We start from the raw sequence: 26965 nt of genomic DNA on the forward strand, positions 1-26965 counted from the left end.
AGAAGGCGCGTTTTTTATGCGCCGTCTGTCGTTTTTTTAACTTAATTTAAATCACGGATGTAATATAAATCCGTGTTTAAATGAAGATAAATGGAGATACATCTATGTTAGTAATCACTTGCCCCCGCAATCTGTTTTAAATTAGGCTACCTTTATCTGCAAGGCTTGATGTAAAAAATAACATTTCACTTTTGATTAAAAAGTAAATAAAAACGGAAGTTTTTGTACGGTATTATATAGGTAACGGGTTTTAGCAAAACTGAACTTTTAATATTTGTTACTTCCCCTTTATACAAAATCTCCATTTGTAGTCGTATTAAACAAAAAACAAAACTTGGCAAAAGTTGTTTAATTTGCTGCCTAAAATTAAACAATAAGACGTCTCACAAAGTTTCCGTTCAGGCAGGTTTGTGACATAATCCGGAATTAAGGACAAAGTTTTTACAATAGAGACATTATAGTGTTACTTTTTTTTAGACTTTCCACATGGGATTTTTTTTTGTTCAACTTGAAAATGGTTTTACTTTACTTTTACTTTATCCAGCGTAGGGTTGCGAGATCAGAAATCTCTTTTAACCCCCTCAAGGACTGACACCCAATAATTATTTTCCGGAATGACAGTATATAATTTGTTTCTTATAACTTTCTCTAGTCTGTTTTTAACGAATTCAGCGTTGGTGAACATACCACAGTATCTGGTAATCTATTCGGTCACTCATGTTAAAAGGGGCACTCTGATTGGCTAACAATATTGTACTTAATCACTAATTGAAAAAGTCAAGCAACAAGTGCATGGGATTTAAAGTTTTTGACAATGACTTCTTTGTGTCAATTTAAAGTTTGCTCGTGATGGGCCTTGCATCTGTAATTGTCAAAAAAAATCTTATTGTTCAACCAAATATTGACCCCATACACTGACAAATTAAGTAGCATCACAGAAAACACATGCTATGAAACTCATTGCATCATAAGTAAAATAAGGAAGTCAAAAATGCAAGAAATGCACTCATGGGAAATACTGATATTTTGTTGGGAATGATTTGAGTAATTTTTACTTAGAGAATTTCAGGAGATTGCCACTAATTTCCTTCACACCAATATTAGGTGACACAGCTAAGTTGTGATTCTTTCTCTTAGAATAGTCTCTTACCACCAGCAGCATGACTAACACCAGCTTGAAACATGGGAATTAGAGTGATTATATGTCACATGTCACTTTTACTTTTGATAGTCCTTTTCAGAAATTGCTCAAAATGGTTCTGGTCTGTTGTTGATAGAGCTAAAAAAAGAAATTAGCTTTCAATGACTGCTTGGTAGACTTTGATAAACCTGTACAAGAGTGATTCTCTGTAGTCTTACAAGAGTGATTTCATGATTGTACACTGTCTATAAATAGTTTTGTCATTAATATCTTGCATAAAACACCTTTGTTTGAAAATGGTTTATGAAATTAAATGATACACACTGTAAATGCTTTGTTTTTTGGCATCTAACAAACTAATGATTTTAAAACTTGCAGATAAGAAAACTATAAAACAAGCAAAGCTGAATAAAGGGATAATATATGCTTATAATTTCAGTTGGTTACATGATGAGCAAGGATTTGTTTGATGCACAAAAGACAAATTGCCTGTCAGCAGTAGATTTAAGTAGGAAAGGCTCAATAGATGCTCCCATCATTGACCTGGTGGCATTTATAAATAACCAGTCAAACTATTTTACCACCAGTTCATGCTCTGGAAGAATCATTGTGGTTGACAATGTAAGTTTTAACAACAGTTAAAATATAGCATGAATACATGTTTTGAGATTCTGGTTGTTAGAGGTTTAACATTAATATTAACAACTATTATTTTTTTTTAAAAACTTTATTAAAAAAAATGATAAGGGCTCATGTGTTTAAGGTCACTGAATTTTATTTACTTAACTCTTTGTGCTAATAGGCACAAATGTTGCTATTGACATAAAAATACATCACTAAGGGACCTAGTGGTAAAAGTGGCTGCCTCTTAATCGAAAAATTGTGTGATGAAGGGCAACTGTAGTCAAAATATCTTTCTTCTAAAAAAACAATGTTAAGGTTACAGCAATGAAGAAATCTTGTCAGTGATTCAAATTTTCCTAAATCTTGCCTTGTATCTTTCATTTAGCTTCAAGCTGTAAGAAATGTTTTTATTCTTAATCTGCTGGATTTGTGTTATGAATTTTCCATTTTCAAAGTTGGACCAGTTCAATTTTGCAGAGATATCAGCATCAAGATACAAAAATATTGAGCTACAAACAGCCCTCTGGCTCTGTTAAGGGGACAAAGGCTAATCACATGGTTGCAACAAGTACAATTTGAATATATCTATTTTGAAAACAGATTAGTAAAACTGACATGGAAAGTAAAAAAGTACATGCTTAGATGTAAGATATTTTCCTGTATTAGCTTTCTTGTTATTTTGTGCAATGAACTGTTTTATGGACTAAATTTTCAGGATGTTGATGGAAGCATCAAGAAACAGGGATGCAAATGGGTTCTAACATCTCATGATACCATAACATGGCAGGAACTTGTGAGTTAATATCTTTATTGACAAGTTGACTTCATATCTAGTGTCAAATATGAATGTGATTGATGAAAATGAAAATTAAGGTTACTGAAAATTAAATAATATTTGAATATTGAAATTTTATTTGATTTGTTTGCCTATAAGAGACTGGTATTATTACAATTTATTATTTACCAGTTTTTTTTATGAAAATATAATCTGACAGTTATAATGAATAACTTTATATATGTATAAGTCGCTCAGTTCTTTTGTGCATTTTCAATTACTTTTCATAAATGTTAAAGAGGTATTCTTTTGAGTTTTGTTCTTTAAACTATTTACAGGAAGTGAAGAATATTAAATAACAACTTGAATGAATGATGATACCATTTGGTTGTTGCTGAAAAAGCAATTGTACCAGAAATTCCTTAGGTCTTTTAGAACAAGATTAGCAATAGTTTCTTATTTTAGCAATATAAAGTTGAATTTGGAGTAAGAAGAGAGGTAACTCTGTAAGTTGTATTGGAAATCTCTTGCAAAGTTGCCTCCCTTCCATTAGATTATTTTTTTATAGTCTCTTGTAATTCTAATTAGAATGGCAGTACACAAACAACTTTTATTTTGTATATTATGTAACTGAATTGTTTTATGTTATTTAGTATGGATGAGACTCAAATATATACAACATCATTGTAGGATAACGCTTCCGATAAAAAATATATATACTGAAAAATATCATGATTTGGAGATTCTACACTGTGTTGGGAATAGGGAGAGTCTACACTCTGGCTGAATATACCAGAATTTGGAAATCATGTATAATTCTTAAACAGGTGTATGCCATGTTAAATAGAATCTGTAATTACTAATGAGAACTAGTTATATCAGTATTTATTTATTTCTAGCAAGACAAACTTAAAATTATTAGTTATATCAGTATTTATTTATTTCTAGCAAGACAAACTTAAAACTATTAGTTATATCAGTATTTATTTATTTCTAGCAAGACAAACTTAAAACTATTGAAGGAAATGCTGTATTCAAGTTTGAACCATTTGTTATGCATGTACAATGTAGGACTTTGGAGGATGCTCAATTGATGGTGAGTGCTTTATCATTAACCATTAATCTGCTAACTAACAAACAATGTTTAAAGGGACTCCACTGAGGTTTTTTGACATGTCAGGACTGAATTATTTTTTTTTCAAGATTAATATTCCATTTGATGTAGGTCTAGACCAATAACTTATGTGCAAAATTTCAGATCATGTGCTCACTCTGTTTTTCCAGAATAGTGAAAAATGACCAGAACTTAAAAAAGCATTGCTTAAATCTGACTAAAAATAGCACAAGAATACAAATTTCAATTTATTTAAATATATTTTTAAGGATCTTATATCTTTTGGTTTTAATTGCCCCATCAGATCTATGTTAGAAATTTAAATTTTAGTTTTTAGGCTTTCGGACCTCAGTGGAGTTCCTTTAAAGGATTACAAAAAACAACTTAAAAGGAAGTAAGTCAGTTATTTTGTTACCCTGTCTGAATTTTACTAGTTTTCGCCATTTTCCTTGCACAAATATAATTCTGGATCAGTTTTACTTGTGCTGCCATACTAACTAGGTATTAAAGCAATTATAAAACATTCTCATTTTTGTGTAGATTTAAAATTATAGAGGGAGTTGTTGAGGTTGACATACCTCCCTCCGAAATCCAGGCTTGTGCTGAAGGTTCTATTGCTGTGACATCAGCCCTTCCTTACATGACACTGATTGTAAAACATAGTAGTCCAGCAAATACAAATTGAGTGTTGTTCAGCTCTGTTTGCATGTTTAGTCCCAATAAAGATAAAGTAAATCAGATTTTAACCAGAGGTTTGAAGTGTTTTTTTATGTGTTCTTTTCTTATGAGGTGTAAGAAAATAAATTGTAATGGATTTTTTTTTTCAGTTGAGTACAGCTGTTGGGTCGGGATATAGAAATTCTGGTATCAGTGTTGGTAATAAAGGGAAGTTTATTACAGTAAGTTTTTCTTCTTCTTTTTTTCATCTTCAAGCACTAATGATCAAATTGGAAGTACAAAAATGAAAATTTAGAACAAAAACTATTTTGCCTCTTTATAGCAAATTTACAAACATTTATATGTTCATGCATTCATTTTCTTTAAGTGAGTTGTGTCACGACAAAACCAACATAGTGGGTTTGCGACCAGCATGGATCCAGACCAGCCTGGGCATCCGCGCAGTCTGATCAGGATCCATGCTGTTCGCTATCAGTTTCTGTACTTGTAATAGGGTTGGTAAGCGAACAGCATGGATCCTGATCAGACTGCGCGGATGCGCAGGCTGGTCTGGATCCATGCTGGTCGCAAACCCACTACGTTGGTTTTGTCATGACACGGCTCAAGTAAATCATGCTTGAATATTTGATATTCATGACCAATGTTGAAGCAAGGAAGTTATTCATTAGATTCCAAATGAAATATAGTTTGAACTAATACTCTTTGAAAACTAACTGAAGTTTGCAGGAAATCCAAAAGTAATTTTTAGCTATCCTCAACAGAAGAAGTAGTTTTGATTTGTAACAGCCCATAGAATATTATATCAGTGTAAATAAAGATAGTACTTTTAATGAAATTTTTATTTTTACATTCATATTTTAGGGTATACGAAGCACACATTCCATGGAAGTGCCGTTATCGTGCAATGGTCAGTTGTTAGTCTCAGTCCAGGTAATTTGGTTTCTTAACACAACTTAACTATTATCATTGTGTGATATACAGAAGTTTAGGATGCAATGTTTTATTTTACTTTTTATCTTTACTTCCATTCTTAGAATACTTTGTTATGAATTTTCTAGTACACATATAGGTTTGAAAATTATTCTGTGACATCAGAAAAACTGTTGCTGAGTGATAAAGATTGTTGACTTCAAACCGCTTGCTCCTCACCACTGTGTGTTCAAATCTTACCAGGCTTTGGGTTCCTTTGTGTCAGGAAGATATCCAGATAGCCTACAGCATGTGGGTCATTCTACTGGGTTGCCTATACCTGAAATAATGCACAAAGGGGTAACTGAGGCCTTTTTCAGCCTGTAAAGCTTGAAAATTTCCATATTTTGACTCAAAAGCATAAAGTTTTTCCAAATGTTATCAAGGACACTGATTTCACTCTGTTTAATGGGTTTTATCTGTGGTTTTTTTTTCAGTACCTCGAGTTCATTGTGGGGATTGCCAACGGTAAAATGAAAGACAATTTTGAGAAAATCAACAGGTATGTATGTTGTCATTCATTTATTAAACTGCCAATAATTTGACAGTCTCTTATTAAATTGATAAAACTTAAAACTGATATGAGCCACGCCATGACACAACCAACATAATGCATCTGCAACCAGCATGGATCCAGACCAGCCTGTGCATCCGCGCAGTCTGATCAGGATCACTGCTGTTCTCTTACAAACCCTATGCTGGTCGCAAACACATTATGTTGGTTTTGTCATGGCACGGCTCATATAATATCCTTGATTGAATACATGTCAAGGCGATATTAGTTAGTAGTTTTTTCAATTGACCAATTATACTTATGAAGTATTGTTGTGTGTCACCCTTTCTCTTGCTATAAAGGTGTAATAGAACAGTGTAATGGATGTTCTTATTAAATATTCAGTTCAATGAATAGAGTATGAAGGCTAATGAAATATTATAATTTTCCAATTTTAGCTCATCTTTTCAAAGAATAATGAGAGTTACGGTACTCATCAAGGCATCGGTATTGATGTCAGTGTAGCGTTTGGCTAAGATTTTGCATGCAAGTTGCTATCTCCAAAACTATATTTACTGATTATCAGGAAATGGGTTGATATTTCAGACGCTTGTTCTTTATAATTATCTAACATGATTGCCACAAGTCCTATAAATTGAATTTGCTTATTTACACACATTTGTATTTATGCCAATTTTTCGATTGTGTGAGCTGGTATCTCAATAACTACTAAAGGGAATGGATTGAAACTACACATACTTATTTTAGAGAATAAAAGGAGTTCAATATACAAGGTTCATAACTCTAACATTGATTTTAATAGAGTTATGGCCCTTTTTGAAAGTAAAGAATTCTACATTGTCCAGGCTATTTGTCCTGGAAAATGATAATGAAGGCAAATATATATAGGACCCTTAAACTTGAAAATTGTTAAACATTATATAACTTTTAATTTCCCCTTTATCCTGGACTAAATGAAGAATAGAATGAAGGATATTTGTTTGTCTTTAGTGTATATACACTAGGTCTCACTGTGGGCTAAGCATGCATGAAAAATATGAATAATAAAATAACCATTTTTTTTTTCATCTTAGGTTGCATTCTTTAGTTTTGACATTAAAGTCTTAAGACTTTACCAAATTTGATTTCCATGATGATATCTGTGATGTAATGGTAATGCTCTAATGCGCTTTTCCATTTCTATCAATGTAGAGAACGGGAACCAAATGAATTCAATCAGTTTCAAAACATTATATGAGTTATATCTCACTTAAAGTTTTCATTATCTCGTAGGTAAAAAAAGATAAGTTAAACATTAGATAAGCAGATAATATTAAAACTGATTTAAAAAAAAAAGCCTACTCCGGTCATTTGCATAATTTTATCTTGATTCATTTTGCAGGTTTTTCAAAACATTGAAGTCATCAATTGAGCAGTCTGCCTCAGATATACACAAACAGAAGAGTAAAGGAAAACAGGATCATTGCAAAAAGTTGGCACAAAAACTTAATACGTCTGATGATAAAACTGTTCCTGCAAGCCAAAAAGATGTGGTTTTAGAAAGAAATGATTCTTTGGAAGACTTGTCACAGTGTGCTTTATTTTTATGTGAACTTGACACTTGAATGTGACCTTGACTCCTGAATGTGACCTTGACACAAGAATGTGACCTTGACCTCCATATTTGGCCAGAGAATCCATTGAACTATGTTGTGTTACAGCGTTCTTGTGATAATATGATAATAAGGGAAAAGATCTTGGTTTTGAGTGCATTGAATAATATTGCACAGTATGGAATTCATTTTGGCAGTAATATATTCGCTAAGGCTGTAGGAGGGGAATTTTGTGTAGGTAATGGTGGAGTTGATAGTAACGGTTAAAAAAGCTGTTCATATCTGCAAGTAAAAACTGTCAATATTCCTCTTTGTGCAAATATTCTGAGAATAGAATTTTTAAAAATGTTTATAAAGCTGTTTTTTGTGTGTACAATTGTACATGTATATTTATGTATCCAAATTCTTCAACTTATTTTAGTGTTTAACCCTTAAAATTAATGTTTGAGTCTGGCACAAAATTTGCAAGCAGCTCAATTTTGTTTGTTGATGTCATGTGCTTTTTTAGAGGCCATGACTTTAAAAGATTGATGCAAAATAACCATCCAACACAGCATCTCCAAATTCTACAGACATAATGCCTAATTGTCAGGCTAAACGTTTGTGTTCATGCCAAATTTGCTTTAAAGCAGCACGCCGCCAGATTCTTGTTAATTTTTATAAAAATTTTGGAAATGTATTTAAAAGTAAAATAATTTGAGGTGAACAAATATTGTAATTTACATATTGTAATCGGCACTTACAATCCAAGAAAAATTACCAAAATGTTGTCAACATATGCAAAAACAGCCCTTACTGCGTTAGTAACGCAGTAGAAATATGGTCATAGAATATTGCAAAATCAGTGTTAAACCACACATAACATGTAAAATATAACTTGGATCTTGAAGGTTTTTACCTTTTCACAAGTTTATTGCATTTTTCTCAATATCTATTTCCTTGAAATATTTTGGCTCAACCTGAGCCGTGCTGCTTTAAATTTGAATGCGCAATAGCATGTTAAACATATTCAGAATACTTTATTAAATAATAACTTGCTTCAAGTCACCAAACACTGGTTGCTATGGATACCATTTATTTTTCTTAACTATTAAATATCCATTCACTTACCTGAAATTACAAGTAAATGTGTAAGATTTTAATGTAATTTGATGAAGAAAAAGTTTATTGATAGTTTAACTCTGTGAATTTATCACTTGTATTTAGTAATAACATTAAAAAAATCTTCATTGAAGTATCAAAGGCTAGAGCTTAGATATTTGGCATGAAATATTATTGATGTACTTTTCTTAAATCTGCAATAGCTTAGATATTTGGCATTAAATATCCTCTTATCATCTAAAAGATATCTACTATGTTAAAAGTATGATCCTGAGATCAAAACTGCTCCTGCTCCTTATATGTACATGTATATAATGAAAGCTTCAAACATGATTTTTTGTGAAAGCTTAAGTGCTAGAGCTTAGATATTTGACCGGAAACATCATAATGTGAACATCTCCCAATGATGCTGAAATTATGGCACTAGGGTCAAAATAGCACAGCGGCGAAGAACATTATATACAATGAGACTTTCCAAAATCTTCTTTAAAAGCCTTTAGGCTAATGCTGATGTATTTTGCATTTGACATTGTCTAGTAGAGCTATACCATGATTGTTCAAATTATTGTTCTTGTGTCAAAAAGGCCCTGTGCCAGTCCTAAGTGTGGGTGTGAAGGTTAGTCATGACAAGAAAATGCCATGTTTCACAAAACTATAGAGAAAGTTGAACCATTCTGATCTCAGGTGATCGTTTTGGTGCCAATGTCACCCCACCACAACCCTTTGTGGATAGAAACATATTCAACAGGTCAGTGCATCGTAGAAGAAGAAGGGAGCCCCCAATCCCCAAATACTCCATGCCTGAGGTGTGCTCGTTTATAAGGTGCGATCATTATGTACGTGTGTGCTTTAAAGTGCAGTGATCATTATAAAATTGTAATCAGTAGTGAAGTGGTCATTTTGTAAGAGTGATAACTTTTAAGTTTGTTTGTTTGTTTGTTTAATCGGGTTTTTACATCACTTCGACACAGTATAGGTTTGTAAAGTATAGTATTGCGACGTTCCAGCTTTACTGGTAGAGGAAGACCTCAGATGCCCTTCCGTGCATTATTTCAGGTACGAACGGGCACCTGAGTAGAACCACCGACGATCTGTTTGCTAGCTGGATAGCTTCCTCACATGAAAGAATCCAGGAAAGATGGCCCCTGGCGGGATTCGAACCCACACCAGTCAGGGGCAAGTGGTTTGAAGTCATCCTTTTAAATTTGGACCAATAATCTTCATTGAAATTAAGTAGGAAATAGAGTGTTTTTGTTCTGCGCCCCGCCATTTTAAATAAAAAATTCATTAAACTTAGTTTCGCGTCCCCGCTAATAAGCGTGTTTTCGCTCCGCGTCCTCGCCGTTTTTTGTTTTTTTTTGAATCCGCCCCGTGCCCTGTGGGGTAACGTTTTATTTATTAAACTTTGCCCCGCACCTCCGCTAATCAGTGTGCTTTGCTCCGCGCCCTCGCCGTTTTATTTCCTAAATCTCGTTCCGCGGCCCCTCTAGGCGCCTTTTTATTTATTAAATTGCGACCCGCTAATAAGCGTCTGGCATTTATCAATATAGTCATAAAATATATTTTATATGGCATTTATAGAAAACACGCTAAATAGCTTGGCGATGCGAGATTTTAACTACTAAAACGGCGGGCCCGCGACAAAAACACGATAATTAGCAGTGGTGCGTAGCGAAAAGTCTAGTTCTGGCTTATATAAACGGGTACGCTGAAGACCTTAAGCTACGAAAAGTCGACCTTGATAAGAATAATTCGGCGGGGCGCTCATTAGCGCCCTATTACAATAAATATTTTGCATGCGGCCCCGTCGTATAACAATTTAATCTCGACTTTTGGTCCCTTCTAAAGCGTGTTTTCGATCAGCATCCGCTATTTTAACATGTTGATACTCAGCCACCATATTCGTATATGTCACTGATAGCTATTTATAACCGGCAGTGACGTTTGTTTCTAAAGTCGATTGCGGGTTTCCTATTTAAGCATCAGCAAATTTCGTTTTCCCTCTTATTTCTTTTGATTTGACAGTTATTTGAAACGATTTATTAAAAAACAAAACAAAAACAAAACAAAAATTGTATTGTATAACATAGTATTTTAACTTTACAAAATTAGTAAGTCTAGCTACTATGAGTACCCCCGCCCACACACACCCAAACCCCGACTCAATTTGTTGATTTAAAAAGAAAAGAAAGTGCCCGAACTGCTATAGCCATTACGTTAGTCAAATATGCCTGTAATTTGTGCTAACATTGTCTTCAAATTACTGTTTAAGGTCATTTCAAGTGATTAAGTGACATGCCCTATTTCCGAAAGTACATTTTAAAAACAACTTTACTTATACATGCACATACATTCAATAACACATGTTACCACAACAAATGATGTAGTTACAAATACTTTGTGTACAGTATGTTCTGCAAAATGATATCCACATAGAGGATCGTTTAATTTATTCATTTGTTTATTCATTTGTTTATCTGTTTATTTATTTATTTGCTAGCTGCATACCAATGCGCTACCTGCAATGTATGCCAAACAAGTTTGTATGAATAAGTTTATTTTTATCCTGTTTATAAATGTTTTACTTAATTGAATGTGATCCTGTTTAAGCTATATTTCTCGCGTGATTTAAACATTTTTACCAATGCAGTAAACAATAATCTTTGTCATGCATGAACGCCTTTTATACTTCCTTGTCAAATTTCAGTAAACATTTCAGACCGCCATTTTGAAAGGATTGGATAATATTATGATTCAAGTTTTATAAATCAGTGTAAAGATGGATATTTATACTGGTAAAGTTTAATAATTTAATTTAGATAATTAAATGTTTCATCGCTTTTATTTTAAATATGCTTGGTAGGTTTAAATATATAGTTTCAAATATCATAGCATTTTCATATGATTATATAAACAAAAGAACATTGCCGTTTATTTTCACCATATAAGGGTCAGTGTAGTTGTATACGTTTTTAACCCTCGCCACCCAAAATGTCTTAAAATGACTTGGCCATATTTTAATCTGGACAAAACCATTCCATATTTCAAGGGATATTTTTCACAATATAAACTGATTTAAAAAAAACGAACCGTCGGTATGGATAATTGTCTGCACTGTCACGTGATAATAGTCTGCACTGTCACGTGATAACTGTCTGCACTGTCACGTGATACTTGTCGTCTGCACTGTCACATTGTTGGAATCTTCAGCCGCTAGCAGCCTTTTTGTTAAATCTTCCATTGCTATATATTTATGTTTTAACGATTATAAGTATGTACAATTATTTGAAATTTACAATGTCATAAACTACTTTAAAATAAAGGACATATGAACATGCATGCATATACAAATGCATATAATACAAATGTACCTTTAATGATATGTTAAGTTTAAGCAAAACAGGATGTAGGAATGACTTTCTTTTCCGTGTACCTTTCATGGGTTAAACTACACTATTTAAATAGAAATATTGTTACATTTAGTAGGTTTTCGTTTCCGACACGTTTAGTTAAGATAGTGAGTAACCACTTAATAAATATTTGATGTTTACCTAATTGTTATCTTTTGACACAGGTTGTAAATAAATCTCAAGAATTTGTGTAAACTTTTCACTTATTTGTTAAAATCTTAAAGTGACATGTTTAAAAATAATGTAGGATATATAATCAAAAAACGTTATTCTCTTCCAAGCCATTTAGAAATGTACAATGACACAAAGGTGACATGTGTTTTAATTTATCTCGTGCACACGAGATATGTACTATGTCGTGGCCACAAGTTACTTAGTCGACTTAGTTACTCGTGGCCACGACAAAGTATCTCATGCGCACCACTTAGTAACTCGTGGCCACGACATACTATCTCGTGCGCACGAAATAAATAAAAACCCACACAGATGTCACCTTTCTGTCACCGTAATTCTCCGTGATTTGGAGGTTGATTATTTTTATTACAGTTTTTTTTATTAATTACAATCAATATATAATTTTTCCAAAATGATCCATAGCTTAATATGACAACATATAAAAATTGTAGCTCGACCAAAGATGCGTTGTCGCAACCTGCCTCATGGAATGGTTTTGGATTCTGGTAATTGCCAAAGAGATTGTACATATTTATGTTTCCAACCATACAAACATGCAGACATGATAAGACATGTAAATTGTGATGTCATTTCCGGTCAATGGGTGACAACAACTGGCAAAACTCCGTGCATAAAGCCAGGTAAAATTCAGATACTAGTAGTCAGCTGATTGTAAAAATAAAACAATTCGTCGAGCATCTAGTCTTATATATATATCATTTTTTTTAACTTTGAAAACTACGTTGTATATGGTTTATGTATTAACTATTAAAGGCCCAATATGCCTCAGAAATGCTATCTTTTTTATTTCTTAAAAAAAGTTATTTTTATTATCTCTTATATTTTATTTAAAGATTAAAGCCATACGAGTACTATATATGATCAGATCCCTGTACGAACTGATTTCTATTATTCTGCTTTTATTTTACAAAGGACAGAAATGAAAAGAAAGTGTTTTGGCAATGATTCAAATAAAATGTATCATTTATATATTAATAAGGTAAAATAACTTTAAAATGTATAAAGTGTTGATTCTATTGCGGCCCTTGGCTTCATGTTGAAAAATAATTTATATTCCTGACAAATCCATCGTTGTTGCTCTATTTATATGAGCCGCGCCATGACAAAACCAACAATAGGTTTGAGACCAGCATGGATCCAGACCAGCCTGCGCTGTTCGCTAACAGTTTCTCTACTTGTCATAGAGTATGTAAGCGAACAAAATGGATCCTGATCCGGATGCGCAGTCTGATCAGGATCCATGCTGTTCGCTATCAGTTTCTCTACTTGTTATAGAGTTGGTGAGCGAACAGCATGGATCCTGATGAGACTGCGCGGATGCGCAGGCTGGTCTGGATCCATGCTGGTCGCAAACACATTATGTTGGTTTTGTCGTGACGCGGCTCAAATGATTGTTAAACGATTGCTAAGGCAATAAAAATTATATATGTTTGATTTGAATTGCAGACTTCACTGGAATCTCTAGACTTATTTATTGACATTCTATTTGTCTCGAAAATTTTGATTTTTAATATGAATCTATTTTTAGATATTGTATCAACTACAAAGAAATATGTTGGCATAGATCCTAATTTTCGTTGGAACTACGATGATATTTACAAAACCATGCCTACATTCAAGCCTATAGACTTCGATATTCCTAACGTCGATGTACCGACGACATTCAAGCCTATAGACTTCGATATTCCTAACGTCGAAGTACCGACGTTAAAACCTTTCAACTATGACGATTTCAGTGACAATAGCAGCAGCTCAACTTTTGACAGCACCAATTCTGCCGCCATTCCAGGTCTTGTCGTGGCTGGAGTATTTGTTTTGACTATAATCTCAGTATTTATAAGGTATACAAATGTTTTTTCTTTTCTAAATAAAGCATCATGGTGAATACCCTAAGTTCCTACGGCAGGGTCTTACAAGTTCATGCCTTTGGTGAATAGGAATTTATTTTGATACATACATTGTACATAAAAAAAGATGAATTCAATTGATCCCGCCAAGTAAACTAAATAATAATATATGTCAAAAGCGGATCTTATATTTATATTGCATTTTTGTGTCTTAACTGCTGTATAAAAAGCCCTCGTACTGAACATTTTAATGTTTGTACAAGGGAGATATGCAACCCCATATGTAAATTAAGTTACGAGATCCATTTAGGACATTTTTGTTAATTTTGTATAAAAATGAATATGGATACTTCTTTTAAAGGTATTTTGCTGCTCGCTCCAGCTACAGAGTACGCCACCAAAGAATCCGGCGGCTGTCGGAACATGTGACTCCTACGACTCGAACAAGGGCGGCTGGTGAACAACGCATGCCTGTGACCCCTTCCCAGACTCGCACCGAAGAATCTCGTAATGAATCAGAAAACGACACTACAGGTGTATTCATAATTGTCCGTCGGATCTTCAGAATTCACCAATTAAGAAATCCGTACAGTGCTCTTGAGAACCCACCGGAACCTCCACCTTATGATGCCGAAAGTGTTCCACCCCCTTCATATGAAGAAACTGAGGGGACGAACCGCCCTGCGTCTGACTCGACGAACGAAGCATCAACCGATGTTAGGTTTTCTGAAAGTTCAGAAACGCCCGTTGGTTCTCCACCACCATACACTGAAAACATATAAACAATATATGATTCCAACTCATTATACTTTATGTGACTTAAATTTCCACTCGGTCTGCTGCTGCAGGACTATCACAAATGGATATGTTTTTTCCTGTTTACCAGTTTTGATGAAATTATAGTTGGCAAATTTGTTGAAATAACAATTAACACTTTACATGTTTGTCATGGTTGCGATAAATGTAATATTTCTGAAGTAATTTTTGTCAAGATTATCACATTATGTATTAATGCTATTTTTATAAAAGATACAATGCAAATAATAAACTTAAGTATGAGCATGTTGCTATTAATGATACAATGCCAAAGATATAACTTAGTGAAATGAAGTAACTATGTAGCTATTTATGCTATGATGCCATCGATTATAACTTAGTGAAATACGTTGCTATTAATGACATAATGCCAATGTTAACTTAAGTGTAATTTAGTTACTATGTTGCTTTAAATGACGTAATGTGAACGGTAAAACTTAGTGCACTGTAGTAATAACGTTGCTATTAATGACATAATGCCAACCATATAACTTAGTGAAATGTGGTCACTATAAGTTGCTATTAATGACAGAATGCCAACCATATAACTTAGTGAAATGTGGCCACTATAAGTTGCTATTAATGACACATTTGCCAACGATAAACTATATGTAATGCAATGGTTTGTGTAAAATGGTATAGGTCCAATTTGAAATTTTATATTATGTTATTTAACGACATTTTACTTTTTAATTTCTTTGTTGTGTTGATGTTGTAAATAATGACATAATACCAATATTACTTTCATGTTATATGGCTTAAATCTTGTGATTATGTGACGGTCTATGTAGTCCCGTAAAAGATTATTCAAAAGATCATTAAACTAACTCCACTAAGGTCAAAAGCCTTTAACATAAAATTTGATTTTTTTACATTGATCAAGTCTAGCTCCTAACAATCATGTACGTAGTAATTTAGGATGTTACAACACTTAAGTGAAATTTTAGATATGTATATAATTATTCTTCTAAAACAATTTCCAAACATCCAAGAATATGTTCAATATGTACTGCAAATGTTTATGCACATTGTAAGCAATCATTAAAATGTATGCATTCATTTCTTATTGAAACATTTGGCTTAGACTTTATCGGAAATAAATTTCTAATTACCTCCCTTTATTCACATGAAATGTAAATTCAGTAACAAATTCTTTGCAAATAACGCTTTTGGAACTTACAAAATCGATAAATCTTCATTTGAGCATCACATTTATGATATCAAACCATAAAATATATTGAGTTACAGGATTTTTAAAATAGAAAAATCTGCAATGGATGATAAAAAAATGTACTCAAAATTAAATTGAAATTATGCTGATACAAATTGTGATACAAACAAGGAATGCATTAAATCTTATTTTACGGTACAGTTTCACTTCTGCGTACTGTAAACTTATACATTGATTTCGGTATCATCGTCCAAGAGTATTTTGTAATTATCATTTTGTCGATGTACCAGAACATATGTATGTTATACATGTATATGTTATTCATAATTCCACATCAAAGGATGACAAGTATGATAACGTAAATGTTGTATTTCTTTTGCTCATATTATTAAATAAACGTTAATATTTATGCAGAGTTTATATTATATTTTAAGAAGTCAGCGATTTGAATTCTATGATAGAGAAATACATGAGAAGAGTATAAGAGTTTGAAGTTCTAAGTAATCAACTGCTTCAACATACAAAAAAAATCCCACTATATGCTGTTATAGTTAAAACTTCCTGCAACTGTCATGGAGTATCAACACACTGCATTGCTCTTTATTAAGAGGGAACTGATTCGTGGGATCATGCTATTTCGAAATACAGAAATGCATTTACTTAATCAGGAAAATAAAATTGTGCGAATAACTATGAAACATTGCATAGGACAATAACTCTAGAATAATGGGAAAAAACATACGATTCTCGGGCGCCTGCATTTTCTTTAGGATGAATCAACCTACGAAGTTTCCTGTTAAATCCTTTGAGTTATGCTCCGGACAAAAGTCAGATTAAAAGAACAAAACAAAGAGCAATAACTCCAAATTTATGGGAAAGAAAGCTATAGTTATTGGGCACTGCATGAACATCAGTAAGATCTATAAAGCCGCATATTTATACTTCCTACGTCTTCAATCTAAGCTCTAGGCCGTTTTCTATTGTCTATAAAAGTACGACCATAACAGGATGGTACAGTGAATTCTAAAATATTGACAAAAAAAGACAATTCCTCTGTGTGAATACAACTTTTCCGCTAGACAAGATTGCAACGATACTAACTTCCAGATTAGAATCACAAGTATTCTTATAATAACACAAATGGCAGGCACGGATCAAGTATTTAATAAACAGGAGGGGAAATGGGGTTAAAGGAGAGGAGAAATGCAAATTCCATAGAGGGTTTTAGCATATTGCTAGTTTTCCAGGGGGTGGGGGTATGATTCAAAGTTAGCGTGAATTGCCGTGAATCGCCGTAAACAGTATTAATCAAATTTTTAATCAGATAAAATTATATAAGGTCTATAGTTTGAGGATACTTTAAAACAGAAATGCTAAAAAATCATTGTTGTTACTTTTTTATTGTATTTTAAAAATAAGAATGGCATGTAGGTTATGGGAGGTTTGTCTTGTTTGAAAAAAAACATCTTTTAAGATGCATCCAAAGTGATGTAATCAGCAGATTGTGTTTTCCTCAAAACTATCATGCTGCCTATTTTGCATACATTAACAGATAAGTCGACCTACTCTTTAAACAATTTATACTTTAAACAACTTAAGCCTGCCGGTTGAAGCAAATTCTACTTATGCGACAGTCAGCTGTAGATATTTCAAACATATTCCTGGGAATGATAAATGGTTATTGCTCAGATTAAAAGACGAACATGTCAAGTTTTGATATGCCTCAGTCATTCTGTTGATATCGGTTATAAGTTAAAAAGCAACTATATACACATCCTTTCCATATGTTTGCAATAGATTTCCCCTTGTGATTACGATGTTCACGCTTTGGTGATATTGTTAAATATACAACAGTCAACCATCGGATGGAGTAGTTTATATTTTTGGAGATAACTCGATATTTACTACTAGACTGGTTTGTAAAGCGTAAAAATAATATATAGTTAAACAACACTTTAAATATGGAGGTACCAGGAAAAAAGGATCTTGATAAACATTACGGGTTTTCTTGTAAACCTTGTGAAGCAAGAAAAATATGTTCTCAACCTAATGGATATTGCACTGACTGTGAAGAGTATATGTGTACTCGTTGTTTTGAAACACACACAATGTATAAGCTAAATCGTGGTCATACTCTGGCTTATTTTAACGAGGTACCTACAAAGCGGGTTCAAAGGGGTGATTTAGAAAAATGTGATACACACTTAAATGAGGTAGTAAAGTTTTATTGCGTTAAACACGAGCAAGTTGGTTGTGGGGATTGCATGATTCTTGAGCACAAAACTTGCAATGTTGAGTACATTGAGGACAAGGCTAAAGCGTTTAAAGACAGTAGCGAATGTCAAGCCTTTATCAAAGGACCTGCAATGTGTCAAAAGGAAGCAAAACAACTAATGGCATCAATCGAGAATAACAAAATTCAAGCCGATGATATAAATGAACAATTTTTACAAGATGTTAACGTTTTTAGAGAAGAAATAATTTCTCATGTCAATAAAATGTCGAAGTTTTTAATTGAGAAAAGCGACACCATTAAGGCAACGGACATTTTGAGAATGGACAATTTAGCAGTTGAAACGAAAAGTCTTATTGGTGAATTAAATTGCCTATCTGAGTTAATTGAGCCAAAGATGAAGGAGCCTAACCAGCTTTTTGTTTGTTCGGTGTTGCAGAAACATAAGCTTGACCGCTTGAAGGAGCAACTAGGTGACATCAAACATAGAAATAAAATTGAGGTTTATGAGCTAATAAAGAATAATGACCTTATGAGCTTTACAAAAGGTATCGGACAACTTGGTTGGATAAAGAATAAGACGCAGGAAAATAAAACAGGTGAGAAATTTATCAAAAAGGAGAGGATGGTGTTTGATATCATGTTATATATATTAGATATCCCTACTTGTCGAATCGTACAATTTTGTTAATGATTTCAATGCTGTGGTCCTGTAGCAGATAATGTCTCAAAAGAGTAGAACCTTATATAAAAAAAACTGTAGGACACCAGTGTTAAAAACATTTTGTCAGCAATTTATACTGTATCATATCTACATATAAGTTAATGTGTATCATAAATATTCACATTGTATTGTAATTTCTCGACATTTTCTTCTTATGGCGCTGTTACAGTTTCGGGTTTATATCTTTATAACAGTCTTTTGAATATTCTATAATTTCAAAGATCTCTTTTCAAAATTGTTGGGCATGTGTAAGCTTTGCGTTACATGTACTCACTCTAAACACCATTGCAAAAAAGAATGCAGCCGGAAGAAATTAGGAGCAAAACGACTGGGTTTGAGCAACATTTACCACTCGTCACAAATCACCATCATGTTTATTTCATGAATGATAAAAAAATTCTGTTTAACCATTCGCAAAGAAAGCAAATGGATTTCTTCATTCATTATCTTATATTTTTAAAGAAGACAAGATTTCCAAAGACGAACAAATAGAAGAAACTTTTAAATCATCAGATTCACTTCCACAAGCTAAGGTAACTTTAAGAAATGTTTCCAATTATACACAATATATTGGCAATATCATAATTATTTAGATATCCAGTAGTAGATAGTGGTGTCACGATATTGTTAAAATGTTGTTTTCTTTCTTCATATCCCGTTGATTGAATGTTTTACTTTTTGATAACGATACATAGAAGGTCTAAATGAATATTGATGCTAGATAAAAGTTTGTTGACAATTACATAAGCTATTTTACATAGGCATTTTAATTATGAATAGAAGGGGCGCCCGTGGCCAAGCGGTAGATATCGTTGACATAAAACCACTTACTCCACACCAATGTAGGTTCAAATCCCGCTGTGGATTCTTTCATGTGAGACAGCTATCCAGCCCGCTAACAGAACGTCGGTGGTTTATACTCGGGTGCCCTTTCATGCAAGTAAAGGTGTTAAGTCACCCTACGACATTTAGTCATACGGTTTTACGTACCCAAAATATGAAAATAATTAGTAAAAAGTAAACAATCTTAAACTATATCTTCTGCTTTTTATATCGGTTTTCAGCCGAAAACACAACTTTTACAAGAAAGACAATTGATTTGCAGAAATATTACCGTGGAAGAAGATTGTTTGACGTACGTTAATACAACTTAATTAATCATTTTCTCAATGGACATTATAAAGTTAATGGCAACCAAGTCATATTGTAATGTCACATCTAAAAGTATTTGCATCTATAAGCACACAGAGATTCCCAGAATATAATCCATTTACTGAAATATTTATTAAGTATAATTTATTTCTGTCAAAAACAAGATTATATTGTCATTCATTACACCAAAAGTTCTTGATATAAGACATGTTCATATTTAAAGTGACAACGTCGAAAAATATCTTTATAACAATTAGTTAGTAAGAAAGAAAAAAATGGAACACTTTAAAATTTGAAAAAAAATTATAATGAATAAGAAAATATTCAACTGTAACAGTAAATCTTAAGTATATTGATCATGGAAGATTTTAAAGAAAATATGTATACATGTATTTTATAGAATCACTTGTATTTCAAATCAAGGGTCATGTTAAATGACATGTAAATCACAATAATAATGAGATCAATGATCAAATAAAGATGTTAAAGATTAAAGCAGTAGTAATGAACTGGAAGAAGACTGATAAACTATAAATTTTGCTAACTAGATCTAATTATTGAACATCATATTAAACATATAACGATACTTAAATACACAATAAATGTTTTCCTGTATCTTAATAACTTTAAGTTTTCTTCTAAATTACAGTCATAATATAATTATAATGTTATTGATATTCGTTGCAGGTATTGTGACGATGGAAGGGGCGATGTTGGCTTGTTTGTTGATAAAATTGCTCTTTACAGAGCCAGCTCCTTTGAAATTGAGATAGTGAGTTTGGGACAGCGTGGTACAATTGGTATATAAATGTGTTCAACTATTTTTGCCGTAAATTAAGAAAAAAATGCATTTTTATTAAACAAGGAAACAAAAAGAGAATGTTATTTAGACTTTAAATATTATATGACATATACTTATGATTTTTTAACTAGTAACATATCAACACTCAAACTTACGGGTTTTTGTTAATTGTGATATTTTTGTATTAAAGATGTTATATTTTATTCGATGTTCATCAGTCGAATGATATCTGACTTGTTTTGTATACAGTACAGTACAGTGCAAATATGTTCACCATGAATACTCCTTTAACCAATATATATGTACCATATGAATTATCTGAAATGTGGATTATAAGAAAAGATATGATGTTAAGGGTTATTTATATTAAAAAATCACAGTCAACTCTTGAAAGCAATCGAACACAAAACAACCGTTTGCATTATTAGTAAATTTGTAACTGAAAAATGAACATTGAAAACTCTAATTTAGAACCTTTTGAAAAGATATCAATATTTTGCAATCAAATTGTCAAACTATTCCAGTGTTTCTTCTAAATTTGATAATAGATTTCCACTGCATCGTGGAGCTCATGACTAACATGTAAATTGTATATTGAAATATACATGTATATACGATTCGATACAGATAATTGCTTGCCTTTATTTCATAGTTGTAGGTGTAGTGCCGAAACATTATACAGAAAATCAGCAGCCAGGATGTGGGGAATATTCTGCAGGATATAATACTAATGACGGATTGTAAGACATTTAAACAAAATTGAATCAACGTTCGAATACTCGCCAGGTTTTATCGTTACTATTAGCATATTTGCAAAAGTATCTGTTACATCATACATTGGACGTAGGAAAACGTCACAATTATGTAATGTGCGTTAATCATCTTATAAAAAAGCCCCTCCATACATTATTTCAGACACAAGCAGGCACCTGAGTGAAACCACCTGCGTTTCCTTGGCTAGACCGACCCTAACCACTCGGTCACGGGAGCCCCGTGTAATTTTATATTTTAGATCGCATTTTAGTTTAAACGTATATACTCGCACATCTTACATTTTCCAAATGTTGTTTTTCTTCATAATTTGGCAGATGCCTTTAATTAAAATAATGAAATACATCTATGTCCTTTTAATTACTCAAAAGATGCAAAATTATGTAAATTTGTTTTGTATATGTATTTTCTTACAATGTTAGCATGTGTTTAACAATATCGCATGAGTAGAATAGAATGCCTTTGTCTGAGCGACTTAATATGCAAGTATCTGATAGTGATTATTACGTACATTTGCGAGCTTTTGCATTCCAACAATTCACTGTGATTTTGTACTGATGTCTATTCAATTGCAATATGAGTATATTTATGTATTATTATATGAAACGTGGACTATAAGTACATACTATGATCATAATGTCCAAGTATAAATTTGTATGCTTAAGTACGTTGACATGTATCGTTATCATTTGAAAGAGTAATAGTGATTCGATATGAGCCATTAAGATTTGATGTCAATTGAATGATATGAGCCGCGTCACGACAAAACCAACATAATGGGTTTGCGACCAGCATGGATCTAGACCAGCCTGCGCATCCGCGCAGTCTGATCAGGATCCATGCTGTTCGCTTACAAACCCTATAACACGTAGAGAAACTGATAGCGAACAACATGGATCCTGATCAGATTGCGCAGATGCGCAGGCTGGTCTGGATCCATGCTGGTCGCAAACCCATTATGTTCCCTAAATGTATCTAAACGAATTTGATATGCAGATATAACCTACGACTTTTGAATTGTATGATTTTACAGATTATATCAAGGAAGTGACGTCGGAGACAGATTTGGCCCTAAATGCATTGTGGGTGACAGAATAGGGTTCAAATTAACGTCATTAAGCATCTGCAAAGTGGGGTTTGTTTAAATTACTATGACATATCTTTTTTAAAATGATTTCCGCCAGTTTATCATACAAAATCAATTCCACTTACTATCAATCATATTTATTAGTCTTAAACTTTATAAAGAAAATAATGTACACACATGTTAATGTTAACGTTACATTTTTGCAAATAAATGAAATTTTAAGATACGAAATGAAGGTTTTAATGCAGTTTGTAATAAAAATACGCGTCAATGATATTGACTTTGTAATGAAGTATCTGTTAAAATTTTATTGTTTTTCAGAATGTTGAGGACATATATAATTCAATTTACAAGAAATGGGAGAAAGGTAAATATCGATATTTACATAAATGATAAATCATGGCATTAACTACAGTATAATAAATGAATTAAAAGTCAGTCATTTTATATTGCATTTTAGTTTGGAGATAATGTAACGGGTCACGCAACACTGCCGGTCTAATTAAAGCTAGGCGTCTAATTGGCAGCCGCTCGGTCGATATACATAGTTTTTACACTTTATTGATACAATTTCAAAACATCATGTAAGGATTATTAAAATCTTGCTTTTGTTGGCTAATATTTCTCTTATCTTACATCGTTTTTAATCGGGACAAAGTACTCTTCATGACGGAGGATACGGAGGATAACATGGCACTTATCTCCAGTTGCATGTCCCTCTTTTTTTATGTCCCAGATGATACATATAGCTAATTTCTGATATTCTAGATTATCATGAATATATTGTGTGTTGTCAATTTGTAAATATTTCTAATAATCGAAATCTAACAACTACATAAGTTATAAAAATATGTTCTTCGTAGCTTGTCTATATTGCAATTTGGCAATTATGTCTAGTTGTGAAAGTAACTGTTTTTAAGTTAATTAAGTAGATAACTAGCAATCAGAGCATAAAGTGATGACAATAAATAATATAGTAAAAAGTATTTATAGAAAACATAATCCAACAAATATCTGGAAAACAGTGATCCCTCTGAAGTATTAAAAACAGTAAAATTAAATGAAAATTACAGACTCGGTTTGATTGAGTCTGTACACGAGGGATATTTAAGTGCTACATCCTCCACGCCCCATAGCACCGGCTTGAGTGGTACTCAGTTCTCAACACTTCAAAGTGCTGGACACAATGATCCCGAGGGACCTGAAAAATATTTATAACAATGTATGTGTCTTAATTTTAATTAGTATGATATACTCAAAACGATCGTGTGTTTATCTATCTGTTTGAAATAGTTTAAAGTGTACTGTTTTCCTCAAATATGTTAAAATGATAAGAAATTAATCAGTGTTTGTGTTCAAAGTCTTTTGAGATATAACATTTAGATTTATTTATTTGCAACAACTTTATTAGAAATCGTAACTTAAGTTAGTATACGAAATCTTTAAGATAAGTAAATGTAAATAATATACATACTCTTACATTGTATGTTTATAGAAATTGTTATTAAAGTGTACTTATCAATAAAGAGACATCTGATTATATTATGTCGGTAAAAATGTACTTTTTAAAGTTCAAAATTTTATGTTTTCCTACTTAAAATCAAATTTAAGGTTATTTATCGTATTTGTTTGTATCATGTTACATGATCTATAATATTTTATGCCCACATAAAAGATTTTATGTCATTGGACCCTATTTGTGACGTCCGGAACTTAGCGATGTTAATCAGAATTTAGCTAGACGCATAAATTATGCTATTACCCAATCAGATGTTTACATTTAAACACGTGATCTTTCTAAGCCAATAGATATACAGATAAGCCATATCTTTGTTCATTTTAGCGTACATTGGTTTGTTACCAAATTTTTAAAGAAAAAATAAAACCACCTCCTCCAACTCCACCACCTCTTTCAAATGTTGCCAAGATTAGGGTCCATGAAAATATGATGCATGCTTTTTTACTTATTCTTGCTCTAAAATTGATCTAGTCTCTTTTGTTTTCTTGTTAATACATCAGGTCTTATGTTATTACATCTTGATTCTTTGTAAGGGCGGTTTTTGCCTCCCAGTTAGTTCCTTTCGGGAATCTTTTATTAAACTATGTTATAAAATCTATTTGTGTATTTAGTATAAATAATGCTGATTTATGGCATTTTAAATAAATGCCCGATTTTCATTCAAATCATGTGTTGTTTTCCCTTTGTTCCCTAACGAGTTCGACCTATCCTGTGATTGTAACCCTGATCTTGGACAATACATAAATAAATGCAAGGGTTTAAGAATGCGTGAAATCATTTTCAAAGGTAGAGTAAGAGTAATGTTTACTCCACCTTACTAATTTTTAAACTATTTCGATGAGATATTACTCTACCTGTCTTCAGTCATAAGACTGGTTCATGCTTTTATGATCAATGTTGATGTCATTTCCTGTGTTTATATAACAAATCGGTGACTATGAGCTTGTGTGGTTTTGGATATAGTACACATAGTACAATAAACTTTAGTATTCCTGTCTGGAAAAGGGGAGATACTTCGAGAACAATTGAAACAAAGTTTAAAACTAGAAATTGCAGGCTCGTTTTGAGTGCGTCTGTTATTGAGACATGGAAAGTGCAACATTTCTCATCCTCAACACACTGGCACCGTTTTTATCATCAAATGTTTTACTTGTGATATTTCTTATTTATTCGGTCGTTGTTATGTACATGACAAAACACTATGGATGCGTTACTTATTTAATAATATGATTCGTGACTATATAACCACAGACCTAACGTGTTGTTTTTATTAGCTGGCTAAGGTTTGTTGTTGTTATTGTTTTTGTTGTTGTTATATCATGTGAGGTTATTGATGCAAAAGATATGTGTAATCCTTTTTCACTAAGATATCAACTGAAACAATCAGTTGTCATAATTATATCTTTACATGAGAAGAAAGCTTGTTAAAGTAATCAATTGCCTCACTTCCTCTGTTGGAATATTGTTTTTGCCATATTGCACATGTACATCCTTGTAAAGATGGGTTTTGCATTATGTGTTTGTAGTCACATTGATTGTTGCTCGTTTTTCAATTTCAGATCGGCCATGCAGAAGTAGAGACATATGGAGGGGTGTATGCTGCTGTTGGAATGCATTCTCCTGGAGAAAAAGTAAAAATCCTTGAATTGCCCGAGAAGTGAAATGTCAACGGTTATTGGCCACGTGCATGACATTTTTAATGAATTCAATTATCTGGATATTAGGTGTTCACAAATGTAACTCAAATAATTTGTTTTAAATTGTATTATATATCTTGCAGTATTTATAAACAGGATACGAAACAAATTTGAGCTACAATTTCAGCCTCATTGATAAAGATTAATTACTGTTGTGAATTTTGAAACTAGTCCTGTCCATTTCTGACCTGGTTAAAATGTTTTTGCTACCTTTAACACATATTTGTTGTGAAACAATTGAGTCATAAATAGTCTAGGCCAATGGTACAGCTCAGTTCCTTTTAGGTATATCATACCTCTTTCCAAATTTGGTAAGGTCGCGGTTTGCCAAACGATTTGTTTTAGGTTTCATCGACTGGAAGTGTTTTGTTATAAGTATGTTTCAATGTAAAAGAATAGAAATACGTACATTAAGTAATATCTGCTCATGATAAAAGGTATGATAATAAAAAAGATAAGAAAACACATGTTACTAGTTCGAAAACATTACCAAATACATTGTAATTGCGTTCGCGAATTCATATGACAAAATTTTGTCGTCTGCATTATTTTTTTTTTTTTTTTTTTTTTTGAAATATTGAAAATATGTCTCACACAAAGACGTATGAGTTTTGCCTTGCCAGAATATACTTGTTTCTATTACTTCGACAACTCCATTTTCTGCACAAATGTGACGGAAATTTAGATTCAACTGGCTGTGAAACAATAGTCACAGTGACTGTTATATACTGTTTCATTTTATGAAATAAGAGCCCCGTTAGATAAACAGGGAATTGTTTCTAGAAAAAGTCCAGTATATACACCTACGTCCTTTGGTACCGGTGATATATAAATGTAAGAGATATTACAGCATTACGGTTACCGGTGGTCATTTCTTCACAGAAAGTAAGTCCCTTAAAACGTGCTGCTGATTTGTCATATCGAAAGACATTTTGCTGAAGATCGAAATAGAATCAGAGCGCAGCAGATAGTGACTTTTGTATCAGCGTCATTAGCCTTTTTATTAAGATATCGACTGTTAAAGGGACGTAAT

At 32.7% G+C, this 26965-nt stretch overlaps 3 protein-coding genes across 3 annotated transcripts; all 3 read left to right on the top strand.

The window, feature by feature from the left end:
* The first annotated feature begins 267 nt into the window (after window positions 1–267).
* On the top strand, window positions 268–7755 carry LOC132757404 (tRNA wybutosine-synthesizing protein 3 homolog). The gene is made up of 8 exons (XM_060748676.1): window positions 268–406; window positions 1581–1762; window positions 2481–2558; window positions 3538–3636; window positions 4482–4553; window positions 5194–5262; window positions 5739–5803; window positions 7197–7755. Exons 2-8 carry the CDS (start codon window positions 1589–1591, stop codon window positions 7417–7419), a joined length of 780 nt encoding a protein of 259 aa, XP_060604659.1. The 5' UTR covers window positions 268–406; window positions 1581–1588; the 3' UTR covers window positions 7420–7755.
* A 3388-nt stretch (window positions 7756–11143) lies between these two features.
* On the top strand, window positions 11144–16356 carry LOC132757405 (uncharacterized). Its single transcript, XM_060748677.1, has 4 exons — window positions 11144–11303; window positions 12545–12733; window positions 13642–13954; window positions 14322–16356. Exons 1-4 carry the CDS (start codon window positions 11288–11290, stop codon window positions 14740–14742), a joined length of 939 nt encoding a protein of 312 aa, XP_060604660.1. The 5' UTR covers window positions 11144–11287; the 3' UTR covers window positions 14743–16356.
* A 636-nt stretch (window positions 16357–16992) lies between these two features.
* LOC132757403 (uncharacterized) lies at window positions 16993–26395 on the top strand. The gene is made up of 8 exons (XM_060748674.1): window positions 16993–18779; window positions 19367–19437; window positions 19969–20039; window positions 20744–20856; window positions 21511–21598; window positions 22663–22764; window positions 23038–23083; window positions 25795–26395. Exons 1-8 carry the CDS (start codon window positions 17909–17911, stop codon window positions 25894–25896), a joined length of 1464 nt encoding a protein of 487 aa, XP_060604657.1. The 5' UTR covers window positions 16993–17908; the 3' UTR covers window positions 25897–26395.
* Window positions 26396–26965: the final 570 nt, after the last annotated feature.

The sequence above is a fragment of the Ruditapes philippinarum genome, unplaced genomic scaffold, assembly GCF_026571515.1.
Source record: "Ruditapes philippinarum isolate M1 unplaced genomic scaffold, ASM2657151v2 ctg6085_1_1_1_1, whole genome shotgun sequence".
NCBI lineage: Eukaryota > Metazoa > Mollusca > Bivalvia > Venerida > Veneridae > Ruditapes > Ruditapes philippinarum.

Excerpts from the sequence above, each read along its gene's own strand:
- LOC132757404 (XM_060748676.1), top strand. The coding sequence starts at position 1,589 with ATGATGAGCAAGGATTTGTTTGATGCACAAAAGACAAATTGCCTGTCA. Across the intron at positions 2,559-3,537 it reads CCATAACATGGCAGGAACTT|CAAGACAAACTTAAAACTAT; the intron begins GTGAGTTAATAT and ends ATTTATTTCTAG. Across the intron at positions 5,263-5,738 it reads AGTTGTTAGTCTCAGTCCAG|TACCTCGAGTTCATTGTGGG; the intron begins GTAATTTGGTTT and ends TTTTTTTTTCAG.
- LOC132757405 (XM_060748677.1), top strand. Across the intron at positions 12,734-13,641 it reads AACTCCGTGCATAAAGCCAG|ATATTGTATCAACTACAAAG; the intron begins GTAAAATTCAGA and ends ATCTATTTTTAG. Across the intron at positions 13,955-14,321 it reads ATAATCTCAGTATTTATAAG|GTATTTTGCTGCTCGCTCCA; the intron begins GTATACAAATGT and ends CTTCTTTTAAAG.
- LOC132757403 (XM_060748674.1), top strand. The coding sequence starts at position 17,909 with ATGGAGGTACCAGGAAAAAAGGATCTTGATAAACATTACGGGTTTTCT. Across the intron at positions 20,040-20,743 it reads GTGGAAGAAGATTGTTTGAC|GTATTGTGACGATGGAAGGG; the intron begins GTACGTTAATAC and ends TATTCGTTGCAG. Across the intron at positions 21,599-22,662 it reads TATAATACTAATGACGGATT|ATTATATCAAGGAAGTGACG; the intron begins GTAAGACATTTA and ends ATGATTTTACAG.